The sequence below is a fragment of the Impatiens glandulifera genome, chromosome 4 (genome assembly GCF_907164915.1).
Source record: "Impatiens glandulifera chromosome 4, dImpGla2.1, whole genome shotgun sequence".
In the NCBI taxonomy this organism is placed as follows: Eukaryota; Viridiplantae; Streptophyta; class Magnoliopsida; order Ericales; family Balsaminaceae; genus Impatiens; species Impatiens glandulifera.
The window spans coordinates 11,698,570-11,712,857 of record NC_061865.1 but is presented as its reverse complement, the minus strand read 5'-3'; the positions used below and the strand labels follow the sequence as shown (position 1 = coordinate 11,712,857).

The 14,288-nt window shown below is 33.7% G+C and overlaps 1 protein-coding gene across 1 annotated transcript; it reads left to right on the top strand.

The window, feature by feature from the left end:
* Positions 1-11,867: 11,867 nt before the first annotated feature.
* On the top strand, positions 11,868-13,323 carry LOC124934731 (phenolic glucoside malonyltransferase 1-like). The gene is made up of 2 exons (XM_047475243.1): positions 11,868-12,322; positions 12,409-13,323. Exons 1-2 carry the CDS (start codon positions 11,900-11,902, stop codon positions 13,321-13,323), a joined length of 1,338 nt encoding a protein of 445 aa, XP_047331199.1. The 5' UTR covers positions 11,868-11,899.
* The last annotated feature ends 965 nt before the right edge of the window (positions 13,324-14,288 follow it).

Sequence of the window (14,288 nt, the reverse complement as noted above, 5' to 3'; positions counted from 1 at the left end):
TCAATTGTCTCCCCGCATTTCATGATATATCTTGGTTTTCTTGCTCAGATCCGTACTAAGAATTATGTCTTCTAGGTCTCGTGATTGCTCGTAACTTTATTGCCCTGTTAACAATCTAGGGGACTCTCTATAATCAGTTCGACCATCAAACGACTCTTTATCCCTTCTGTATTTGTGTTTTGGTGGAAGGAAGCGTCTATGACCCATGTAACATTGTTTGGAACCATGAACCAATCGAAGAGATACTGTGTCGTTGTTACAACAAGGATAGACAAATTTACCTTTCGTACTCCAGCCTGATAAATTCGCGTAGACGGGAAAGTCGTTAATGGCCCACAACAATGCCGCTCGCATGTTAAAGTATTGCGAGGTGTGTGCATCAAACGTTTTCACACCAGTTTGCCACAGTTCATGCAACTCTTTGATCAATGGCTGGAGAAATATGTCAATTGCATCTCCCGGACTATTTAGACCCGGAATTAACATAGATAAAATAAAATTGCTAGAATCCATGCAAGTAATGGGTGACACATTATAAGGAACGAGAATAATCGGCCAAACACTGTATGATTTTTTCCCATTTGCAAATGGTTGAAACCCATCGCTTGATAAATCCAGTCTTACGTTTCGAGATTCTGACGTAAAATCTTTATAATTTTCATCAAATGTTTTCCAAGTAAGGAATCAGCAGGATGTCTCAACGTATCACTATCAACTCTTCCTTCTTTATGCCATATCATCATTGGAGCCGTTTTTGAGGACATGTATAGTCTTTGTAGTCTTGGTACTAAAGGAAAATATCTCAACACCTTTTTTGGAATGAATTTCCCATTTTTCTTCTCTCGAACTGCCCCACTTGTTTGGTCGACTTTCCATCTTGAAAGACCGCAAACTCTGCAAAAATCTTCATTTTTGTCGTCTTTCCAAAATAGCATACAGTTGTTCTTACATGCGTCTATCTTTTCATATTTAAGCTCGATATCAGTAATGAAATTTTTACTTTCGTAGTATGAGTTTGGCAATTGAGCGTCAATCGGTAATATGTAGTCTTTAAGTAGACGCAACAACATATCGAAAGAAGAATTTGTCCATTGGCATACATTTTTTATGTGAAGTAGTTTCAGTAGTGCTGATGATTTTGTTATTCGAGCACCTTCATACAATGGCCGTTTGCAATCATCAAGCAATTTATAAAATCTATGCGTATCTTCGACTAGTTCATCGTTGTTCGGGACGTCATTAACGTTGAGGAACATATCGTTTATAAATTCGTGCATATAACGTTCTTCATTGACCTCTTCATTAACTGTATTATTCATCTCCGGTCTCGCATCGTTCATTTCTAGCATGACATCCTCCGACTGATCATCGTCGTCATCATCATCATCGAAGTCATCGGCATCTTCATCGACATCTTCATTAACCACTTGAGTAGTACGCCTCTTTTCTCCATGAAAATACAAGTACTCATAATCAACATTTATTCCATAAATGATGAGGTGAGTCTTCACTTCGTCCATTTCCATAAACGGCGTGTTCAAGCATTTCACGCAAGGACATTTCACGGTTTTTCGGGATGTACTCCTAACAGCAAACTCGAGGAATTTGTCAACACCTTCCTCGTAATCTGGATGATCTCGACGTAAGGTCATCCAGCTTTTATCGGGTACTTCCATATTTCTAATAAAATGGAAAACAACCCGCATTAGACTAATCCAATCTAATAAATCTAACCTAAAATCAAATCTAATCCATCAATATTTCAATCATACCTAAAATCCAATCTAATCAAAACAATGCAATTCTCACCTAAAATCTAATTCATTCATACATAATTAATACCTAACTTAAAATCAAATCTAATCCAACACTAATTCAATCATACACAATTCATACCTAAAATCCAATCTAATCAAAACAATGCAATTCTCACCTAAAATCTAATTCATTCATACATAATTCATACCTAACTTAAAATCAAATCTAATCCAACATTATCTCAATCACATACCTAAAATCAAATCTAATCAAAACAATGCAATTCTAACCTAAAATCTAATTCATTCATACATAAATCAAATATAACTTTAAATCAAATTTAATCCAACACTATTTCAATCATACACAATTCAAACAATTCAATTTATACCTAAAATCCAATTTAATCCAAACAATTCAATTCTAACCTAAAATCTAATTCATTCATTCATTCAATTCAATTCAATTCATTCTAATATTATTAAAAACATTTAAAACTTACCTTATTTAGCAGTTGTGCCGGCGGCGACGGTGGAGGAGGCGGCTGAAGGTGGAGGAAGCTCGGCAATCTTCAATAGACGGTGGATGAAACCTGATAACAATAAATATAATCAAACTCAATATATAACATATTATACATAAATGAAACTCAATATAACCAAAAACAAACTACAATAAAACCTCAATCAAACCAAAATCAAAACAAAACTCTAAATTAAACCCAAATCAAACATCAATCAAACCTAAATCTAACCTAAATCAAACCAAAATCTAACCTCAATCAAACCAACATCAAACCAATATAACCTAAATCAAACCTCAATCAAACCAACATCAAGCCAATCTAACCTAACTCAAACCTTAATCAAACCAAAATCAAACCAACATCAAACCAATCTAACCTAAATCAAACCAAAATCAAACCTCAATCAAACCAACGTCAAACCAATCTAACCTAAATCAAACCAAAATCAAACCTCAATCAAACCAAAATCAAAACAATCTAAACTAAATCAAACCAAAATCAAACCATAATCCTAAATTAAACAAAATTTAACATAAATCAACCTAAATCTAACATTTCCAAACCAAATCTAACATATATAACATTAATCTAATACTTCAGTAAATCAATCATTCAAACAGATTCAATCATACCAATTGATTCAATCAGATTTAATAATAACATTAATAATTCCTAAATCTAACAAATCCTAAAAATTAACCCTAAAATCTAACATTTAACACTAATATATATTAATAAACCTGAAATCCAAGAACTGACCTTCAATCGTCGGCGGAGGCACGGTTGAGGCGCGGTTGAGAGCGGCGGAGGCACGGCGACAGATCTTCAACCGGATCTGCGGCATATCTTCAACCTTACAGGCATTAGCGGCTTCAAGAGGGCGGCGTCTTGTCGACTTTGTCTTCTACGGGCGGCGTCGTCTTCTTCAGCCGGAGGGAGTCGGATGCGGGAGGCGGCGTGCGGGAGGCGGCGAGTCTCCTTGTAGGCGGCGCTGGCGAAAAGAAGCGGCAGGAGAGAGAAACGGATCGAAGAGGAAAAAATGGGGAAGAGAGAAAGAAGGTTTTTTTTTTAATTAAATAGGTGATTCCCGAGAGTTATATAAAAACTCTCGGTTTTTATTTGATTAATTTCGAGAGTTTTCATATAACTCTCGGTTTTTATTACCAAAATAAATTCCGAGAGTTCTATGAAAACTCTCGGAATTAATCAAATAAAAACAGAGAGTTTTCATATAACTCTCGGTTTTGATTATTTTTAAAACATTTATACAATTAAATTTAAATACACAAAACCGAGAGGTTTTGGTATATCTGTCGGTTTTTATGCATATTTCCGAAAGTTATATATTTTACTTTCGGTTTTAAAATATGAAAAATTGTTAAATTATTTGGTTTCTCACTTTCAAATAACATTAAACAACATTAATTTAACACATTTGATATCCTTAAAACATTTCACAATCCATATGATCAAACATTACACAAATACATATGATAATCCTATATAAACATTCATATACACTTCTCTTTATGATCAAACACATTCTTCAACATTTTAACATTAAACAAAATCTAAAATTTTATAATAAAACACACACTTGATAATATTAGTTAGGAGTCTAGATTGCAACAAAAATAACCAATTAATTTAACAATTTGTGAAATAATAATTCCGAGAGTTAATAGTAAAACTTTCGGGTTTTATGGGTATTTCCGAAAGTTTTACTCTAAACTCTCGGAATTACCATTTCACAAATTGTTAAATTAATTGATTTTTAATCTTCTAATGACTTTGAACAGTATTAATTTAACACATTTAATAACCTTAACACATTACATAATCCATATGATCAAACTTTATACACATTCATATCATCATCAAACACAAACATATATATACACTTCTGTATATAATCAAACACAATCATAAACATTTTAACATTAAACACAATCTTAATTTTAAAAAACAACACACACTTGATTAGATTAGTTAAGAATCTAGATTGAATGTAGAAAACCAATTAATTTTCCAAATTATGATTTGGTAACACCGAAAGTTAATAATATAACTTTCGGTTTTTATGGGTTTCACCAAAAGTTTTGAATAAACCTCTCGGTCCTGACCTTAAACAGAATGTTTTTAGAAATGGTCAAAACCGAAGGTTTTCAAATAAACCTTCGGTTTTTACCCTTACCCATACTTAGAAAATTTTCAGATTTTTTTAAATAAGGGTCAAAACCGAAGGTTTTCAAATAAACCTTCGGTTTTTATCCTTATCCATACTTAGAAATTTTTCAAATTTTTTTAAACAATGGTCAAAACCGAAGGTTTTCAAATAAACCTTCGGTTTTTACCCTTACCCATACTTAGAAAATTTTCAGATTTTTTTAAACAAGGGTCAAAACCGAAGGTTTTCAAATAAACCTTCGGTTTTTACCCTTACCCTTACCCATACTTAGAAAATTTTCAGATTTTTTTAAACAATGGTCAAAATCGAAGGTTTTCAAATAAACCTTCGGTTTTTACCCTTCCCCATAGTTAGAAATTTTTAAAAAAAAATTAAACAATGGTCAAAACTGAAGGTTTTCAAATAAACCTTCGGTTTTTACTCTTCCTCATACTTAGAAAATTTTTAGATTTTTTTAAACAAGGGTCAAAACCGAAGGTTTCAAATAAACCTTCGGTTTTTACCCTTCCCCATACTTAGAAATTTTTCAGATTTTTTTAAACAAGGGTAAAAACTGAAGGTTTTCAAATAAACCTTCGGTTTTTACCCTTCCCCATACTTAGAAAATTTTCAGATTTTTTTAAACAAGGGTCAAAAACCGAAGGTTTTCAAATAAACTTTCGGTTTTTACCCTTACCCATACTTAGAAATTTTTCAGATTTTTTTAAACAAGGGTCAAAACCGAAGGTTTTCAAATAAACCTTCGGTTTTTACCCTTCCCCATACTTAGAAAATTTTTAGATTTTTTTAAACAATGGTCAAAACCGAAGGTTTTCAAATAAACCTCTGGTTTTACCCTTACCCATACTTAGAAATTTTTAAGATTTTTTTAAATAAGTGTCAAAACCGAAGGTTTAGTTGAAAACCTTCGGTTTTGGCCATGCTGTTTTTTTTTAAAGTGAAAAACAAACAAAAAGAAAATAATTCATGAACAACATATTAAAAACCAAACCAAAGAAAATAATAATAATTCATAATTATGAAAACAAAACACATAAAAATGTCATCGTTCGTACGGAAAACAAAACACATAATTAATCAAACAATATAATCTAGAAATTATTAGATGGGGGAGGAGGGGATGGTTGATTCAGTCGACTCCTCAACAATTCAAGTTGCTGTTTGAGATTCTCTAATTTCTGTGCCATTTCAGCCCTGTCCGCTTTAATTTCACTCAGCAATCGGCCTCTTTCCGCATCCCTCAATCGGATTTGCTCCATTTCCAGCGTCATATTTATCACCTCTTCCTCACGTGCCGCAATTTCTGTTTGTGCTAGCAAATTCTGTTAACACCGAGACAGTTTCTCCGGTGTACGCCGAAGACTATTTCATGACTCACCCATCCTAAATGCATTTCATATATATGTATATATATATTAATCAAACAAAATAACCGTAACCTAAATCTAATATAACTTCAATCAAACAAAATAACAAATCTAACAAAAGCATATATATTTAACAAACTAACCTAAATCTAATCTAAACAATAACGTATAGACAAATCTAAATCAATGAAACAAACAAATAATTTAAACTAGCCTAAATCTAGATAATATATATAAACTACATGATAAGAAATCTAAATCTAATAATAAACAACAAAAAAAATAAATGAATCTAACCTGAACGCGAGAAGACAAGAAGAGAAGCGGCGGTGGAGGAGGCGGTTGCGGCGCGGAAGAGAGAGAAATGAGAGAGTCGAATGAAAAAGAGAAGGGTTAGGGTTTGTATTTATAGAGGTAGATACCGAAGGTTTTCATATTACTTTCGGTTTTGATATTAGTCAAAACCGAAGGTTTATTGAAAACCCTTCGGAAATAACCATTATCAAACTTAGAATTATTTTTAAATGAGTCAAAACCGAAGGTTTTTTGGAAAAACCTTCGCAAAAGAGAATTTCAAAAAAGGTAAAACCGAAGGTTCTTTGAATAACCTTCGCAATTAAAAATCTCCGGAATTGCAAAACCGAAGGTTTTTTTAAAAACCTTTGCAATTCACCCACATCCAACACTTAGAATTATTTTTGATTTTTTGGGAAGGTAAAAACCGAAAGTTCTACAAAGAACTTTCGATACTAATTAGTAAAACCGAAGGTTTTACAACCCTCTCGGAATCTATTTTTAATACCGAAAAATTTGTTCCTCTCGGGAGTATTTATGAGAGTTTTATAAACCTTTAGTAAAAATCGTCGGTAAAGGTCGATTTTTTACCAGAGCCCCAATACTCAATAGGAATAGAACTTTGGAACATGACACCTCGTGCAACATTCAAGATATGTTGATGTTTCCTCTCTACTCTACCATTTTGTTGAGGAGTATGCACACAAGAAGTTTGAAATAATACACCAGCCTCAGAAAAATAAGATTTCAAACAATTAAATTATATTCCATTGTCAGTTCTTACATATCTAATATCAACTCCAAATTGTCTTTTGACCATATCAATAAACTTTATAAAGACAGTGATAACTTCAGTTTTAGTAGATAAAAGAGCTACCCACACAGCTCGACTAAAATCATCAACCAAAGTAAGAAAATAACGTGCTCCATTAGAGGAGGGAACAACATAAGGACCCCAAAGGTCATAATGTACTAAATCAAAAATACTCCTAGCATATGAATCACTGTCATAAAAAACACTCCTAGACTGTTTGGCTTGATGACAGATATCACAAGGGCTAACACTAGGAGAACGACGAGTAACACTAACATCAGGTAAATACTGCAGCACACTGTCTGAAGGATGCTCCATCCTACTGTACCAAATCCCCAGACTCTCAGTTGAGTAGACAAAAAGTGACGCCAGAATACTACACCAGTAGTAGAGACCCCCCCCCCCCTTCGTTCACCTGCTCCAATCACCTTCCTGGTATTGCGGTCTTGAAAAGTACATAAATCAGATAAGAATGAGATATCACCATGATAATCATCAATCAACTGAGTAACATAAATCAAGTTACAGGTCAAAGATGGGACAAATAAAACATTTTTCAGATTAATCTCAGGAGATAAGTACATAGAACCCCGTACATGAGTAGTAACAATGCAACCATCGGGTAGAGAAATGGGACACTCCGTCCCCACAAAGCAATCAACTAAACAGTCTTGGACCCTAGTGGCATGTAAGGTAGACCCGGAATCAATAATCCAAGATAAATGATACTTACCACTCAAACGATCAGTGTAAGAACCATTGTTACTAGCTAGAAGAAGGAAATTCTGCCACTAAGTGGGAGTCAAACCGAGAATAGGAAATGAACCATGTTGGGGTGAAGGGGGCTGCACCACCAAACCCTACACACCAGCTGAACCCGCGCCAAAGCCTCCAACGAAACTCGGAACCGCGACAGCACCATGCGCACCTCTAGCCTACGCACCTCTAGTCGAGGCACCTCCAACCGTCGTGCCTCTGCGCCTGGGATCACCACCTTGCCCTTTACGATGTCGCTCAAGAAACCACTCCGGAAACCCATGCTTATCAAAACAGTCAACAACATCATGTCCCAGTTTCTTACAGTGAGAACACACCAACTTTTATTTATCAACCACATTAGAAGGGCAAGAAGATAAAGCAAAGAGTTCATGCGAGACGACCTTCTAATCAGCATTACGGGCATCCTCAGCTTCACGAAGCGTCTGATAAGCACTATTCAACGTGGGTGGGGTTTATGCGCCAATAAATCAGAACGAGTAGCAGAATACTCAGAGCTCAAGCCCCCCAAAACTGATGATAATGATTTGTATAACGTAAACTCTGTAACTGTGTCGGGGGCCTGCCACACTCACATATTGGAAGAGGAAATAAGATAGCTTGCTCCTCCCAGACTGGTTACAGGAAGACAATTCACGAAGAAAAGAGTTCTGACGGGTTCCATTCGAAACAGCATAACGCTCCTCAAACAGACTCCATAAAGGGTCCACCTCATCACAGTAAGGAATCTCACCACGCAACTTAGGATCAATGATGTTTAATACCCATTGAACTAATATTGCTTGAACAACATGCCAATCGTGCCAAATCACCCTTTGGTTTCACCATAGTACCATTTAAAAAACTCATCTTACGACGAGCCACCAAAGATAAACGAAACGATTTTGACCACTCAGCATAATTATTATCCTTCAAAACAACAGGAGTAATAGCGAGACCGGGCAAATCAGTATTACTAAAAAAATGGGTCCTTCGGAGGCTGGCTTCCACCATCTGCGCCTGTACGAACCGAACCAGCAGCTCCACCGAACGCCGCTTGCTATAGCAACGTCGCAAGCTGCGGAGTGAAACTCGTCTCCGCGGCCGGGTCGCCAAGAGACCGCAACTCCGCGTCGAAGACGCCGAAAATATCATCACAGTTTGACATATCGGCGGTGATTGGACAAAATATTAGGTAGTGTTTAATATTTAGATAGGCTCTGATATCATGTCAAATGTAATTTCATTCTTAACTCTGAATAGGGTTTGTGTAGAGTATATATATACATGAACATTTTATAACCTAATAGGCCGTATATATATATATATACATGAACATTCTATAACCTAATGGGTCGTATCTCCTGCCCATTTAATCATATATAATAATAGAATATCAACTAATATAACATAGTCTAACAAAATGCCTATGAAAAAAAAAATCAGATGGCCGAATTATAATTAAAATAAAATAAATAAAAAGTCAGGAAATCTCATTGTAACAAGAAAAAAAATAAAAGAGGTCCTAGCCACCTCTTTCACTTTCTCTCTCTAAGCTCGTTTATCCCACTTAATGAAGATGAACGTGAAGTTGAACGGTGACTACCATCTTCTTTTATCTCATCACAAGGCAATGTTAAATCTGATTTTCTGATAAGATTAACAAATGATGTCTTGTCGTCTTCTCGTCGATCTTCCCTTGTTTTCTTCTTCTTCACGTCAGCAGAGAAGATAGGATCAGACGAAAAGAAAGACCGAAGGAGATAAGCATTATTATTAACCAAAAAGAAAGACCGGAAAAGACGGATCTCGGCCCATGATCTGAAAGACCAATCAAGATTTTTCGAAGATCTAAAATCGGTTCGTTTACCTATAAAAAAGACATTCTGAAAAACGATTAAAGGAGAGAAAAAAACGAATTAGACATATATATATATAGGAGAGGAAGAATGGAGGAAAAAGAAGAAAAGCAACAAACAGGTTTTTATTTTTCTCAAAAATATATCCATATAACATGTATTTCGTTATTTGAATCTTTTTTAAGACTATAAAAAAAAAAAAAAACTAGTTTCTTGTACTAGAAAGTAATTATCTTGTTCGTTTCTGTGCATGTTATTTTGATAGTTTCGTTAGTTCGGTCACTGCTTCAATATTTCAGTTCAAGATGATAGATCTATGACTGTTCATATATTAATTATATATGTGCTTGGATTCTAAAAAAAATAAAGAAACTAGTTTCTTGTTCAATAATTCTGCCATTATCAGATCTTGTCAATCTTCTAATCCCATTTACGACCGACGATCACTCGCTCAGGCAACATGCAACAGTTGACCTAGGTTAACAATAAAATTTTAAAATTAGGCCATAGAAACTAGCTTTTTTCTGACTGGTACAAAAGAATAAGCTCGAGAGCCTTTTTGAGTGTAGTGAAGCCCAAAACAAAATCTTTTAAAAAAATATTTAATTAATAAAATATTTTCCTAATTATAGAAAAATTTGGTGACGAATTTATAATTCAAAAAGTAAATTTCTTATCCATTTAAAATCTTTTCTAAAATTCAGGAATTAAAAAGATTAATTTAAAATTTTAAAAATAAATAAAGATAAAGAATAAAGAGATTTTGAGGTCTGACAATTATATATTATAATTTTTTATTTATTAGATAAAAATAAGTGATATATATATATATATATATATATATATATATATATATATATATATATATATAATATATAGATATATATAAAATATATAGATATAATGATGGAAAAATAGAAATATTTATATGTAAATGAATGATGATAGAATAGATAATAAACAAAAAAAACAAATATATTTAAATATAAATATTTGTATATATAATAAACGAGACAAAATATAATTATTTATATATGAATTAATTAGAATTGAAAATTTATCTATGTTATATGTATATATATTTATCTAACATAGATAAATTTTTACTATCCCACTTAATTAATTATTTTTTATCATTATATTTATAATTTATATATATATTTTTATATTTATATATATATATATATATATATATTATTATTATATCTCTATTTATTTATTTACATATATAATATTATATATAAATATTTATATTTAAATATATATGTTTTTCCACTTATTTTATATTTACACATCAAATAGAAAAAATTTCATTCTTAATTAATTTATATATAAATATTAACATGTTTTCTCCACTTTATATATATTAAATTATATGTTAAGAGAAAATGTATTTATATTATATAAAATGAATAAAATATATATAAATATATATATGATGAAAGAGTTAAATTATTTATATAAAATTAATGATAAATAATATATTTATTGAGGAGTGATAGAGAGAGGGAATTTGAGAGAGGGAATGAGGAGGGAATGATGTGTCACTACATCACTCTGTTGGAAAAATGATAAAAGGTGAGGAAAGAAAACAGAAATAAATTTTGTAAATTGTGCCACATCATTCTCTCTCAAATTCCCTCTCCCAATCATTTATATATTTATATATATATATATATATATATAATAAACTCAACCAATAAATCAGGAAAAGTAAGTCTACAAATCTTACGTCACGTTCTGAAAACGCTCATTTTGGGTTTCGAAACGGTTATTTCAAGACAAAAAAAAATAAAAATTTTGTCCCGTTTCTGGATCCAAAATGAGCGTTACGAGACATTTTTAATTTTCTTCTTCCTATCCACGTGCGTTTCGGGACCCGAAATGAATATTTCGAGACCCAAAATGAGCATTTCGAGACCCAAAATAAGCGTTTCGAAACCCTAAGTAAGCGTTTCGGAATATTTTTAAATATTTCTCTCTTATACACACAAAACATTCCACGTTGATTTGTTGACTTGTTTTATCTGATTTTTTTGTTAAGTTTATCCTTTTTATATATTTAATGCTTATAAATTTATTAAACAAACAAATATAATTATATACCTATCCAAAATAAAAATGAAGGAGTCAAAACGATAAAAATGATGAAAAAGTGATTTTGATAATTATCTTTTGTATAAAAATAATGAAAAAGTGATTTTGATAGTTATCTTTTGTATTTGGTTTTTTTAGAAAAAGTAAAATTTTACATTATAACGTGCTTTAACTTCTGTAAAAATAAACTTATAAATTCTCTTTTCTATCTTATCTGCTCTGAATCTCTCTCCATCCAACATGATGAAAGTGATAGAGGTATACAAGGTTGCTCCGGCACCGACAACATCGCCGGCGGCTGTTTCCGATGATTACTTTCATCTCACCTTCTTTGACGCAATGTGGCTCAAATTCCCACCTACCCAACGTCTCTTTTTCTACGAAATCAAGGATTTATCGTTCTCTGTTTTCTCAGACGACATTCTCCCCAAGCTCAAACATGCTCTGTCTCTCACCCTTCAATACTATCCCCAACTCGCCGGAAATCTTACGTGGCACCCCGTCACCGGTAAGCCGGTTATCCATTTCGCGCCGGACAATGGGGTCTTTCTCACTGTAGCAGAGTCCGCCGCCGACTTTCATTCTCTCTCCACCGACGATATTAAGGAAGCCAAAGACATGCATTCTCTATTGTCGTCGGAATTCCATGTTTCCGAGAATCAGGTAAATCTTTATCTAAAAATAGAATTATTTAAGATTAATTTTAAATTAATTAACCCAAAACAAAATAAAACAAATAATAATATCAGGCAACAGTGCTTTCTCTACAAGTGACTCTCTTCCCTGGATCTGGATTCTCCATCGGATACACCGCCCACCACGCCGTCCTCGACGGCAAGAGCGCCGCCATGTTTATCAAGTCATGGGCCAAACTTTGCCACGTTGGATCCCTTCCGTCGGAATTGACGCCGGTTCTAGAAAGATCCTTCATCGACGACAACGACCATTTAGATTTTTGCACAATTTTCACCGATAAATGGAAGAAAGTGCCTCCGGAAGGAACCTTCTTCACCCCAGAAATATTTAAACCGGAGCCAGGATTACTCCGAGGAACATTCCGACTGAGTGGACAACAGATAGGTCTCATAAAGAACAAAATAAAGAACCCGGTTTCAAGTTTCATTGCGGTTTGTTCATATATATGGATGTGTCTGGTTAAAACAGACGGGGGAGATATTACAACCGACAATATTCAACTCGGAGTTCCCATGGATTGTCGAGCACGATTGGATCTTCCGATTCCGGCCAATTACATTGGAAATTGCGTAATGTTTCAGATAGCAACGATAAATGTTGTATCTTTGAAAGGGGGAGAAGGGTTGGCTATGGCTGCGGCTACGATTCTGGAGGCAATTGGAAGATTGGCTAAAGGAGTCGTGAAGGTGGCAGAGAACTGGTTATCTTATTCAGATTCAACCTCTGTCGGTCCGAAAATGTATGGCATTGGTGGGTCGCCGCGTTTTGAGTTGTATGGGGCAGATTTTGGTTGGGGTCGGCCGGTGAAGGTGGAGATGGTTTCCATTGACACTGCTGGAGTTTTCTCTCTCTGTGATGCTAGAGATGATCAAGGCGGGTTTGAGATCGGGATTGTTTTTAATAAACATAAGATTGAAGCTTTTGAGTCAATTTTCCGTAAAGGGCTTCAAGATATTGGTAATATTTAATAATTTAATCCTCCAATTTATTATGTAGTTGATGGATTAATTTGTGTTATCAATGTAAGACTTTTCATCCATAAGAGTTTTATTATTTTCTTAGAAATAAGAAGTTGTGTTTATTATTATAGAAAGTATGGAATAAATTTGGTTAATTATCACACTTTCTTATTTAACTAGCTTGAATTCTGTACATTTGCACGGATAAAAATATATATAAAATATTATTCATTTATAAATATTTTAAATAAAATTAATATTATTCAAATCTAATTAATTTAAATTTAGTTTTAGTTCATAAAATTAAAATTAAACTTAATATTAATATATATTTTATCCTCTCGGCACCCACTTAACCCTTTAATTGACCTTTATCTTGTGACACACACTTTTTCATATGCATTTTTATTCCCTCGACAAACCACCCACCAATCTTATTCGACCTCAATTGATGACACATATCTTATATCTCGTCAAACTCAACCACTAACTCTCCAATTGACTCTAATCTTGTGACTCACACTTTTATATTTTTCTTATCCCCTCAGCAAACCACTCACTAACCTTAATATTATGACTTTTTCATATGACTTTATCCATCAACAAACCACTCATCAATCTTAGTCAACCTCTCTTTTACTCTCACTTCAACAAATCAACAACCAATCTCAATTGATCACATACCTCTTATCCAACGTCAAACTAACCACTAACCACCACCCTACATTCATCTCGTGACCTCACACTTTCAAATGCTCGTCAAACCAACCATTAATTCCAACCTCATACTCGACAAATCACCCATCACCTGACCTCCATCTCGTGACCTCACACTTTCAAATGCTCGTCAAACCAACCATTAATTCCAACCTCACATACGACAAATCACCCACCACTCGACCTCCATCTCGTGATCTCACACTTTTAGATGATCATCATACCAACCACTAATTCCGACCTCACACTCGATAAAC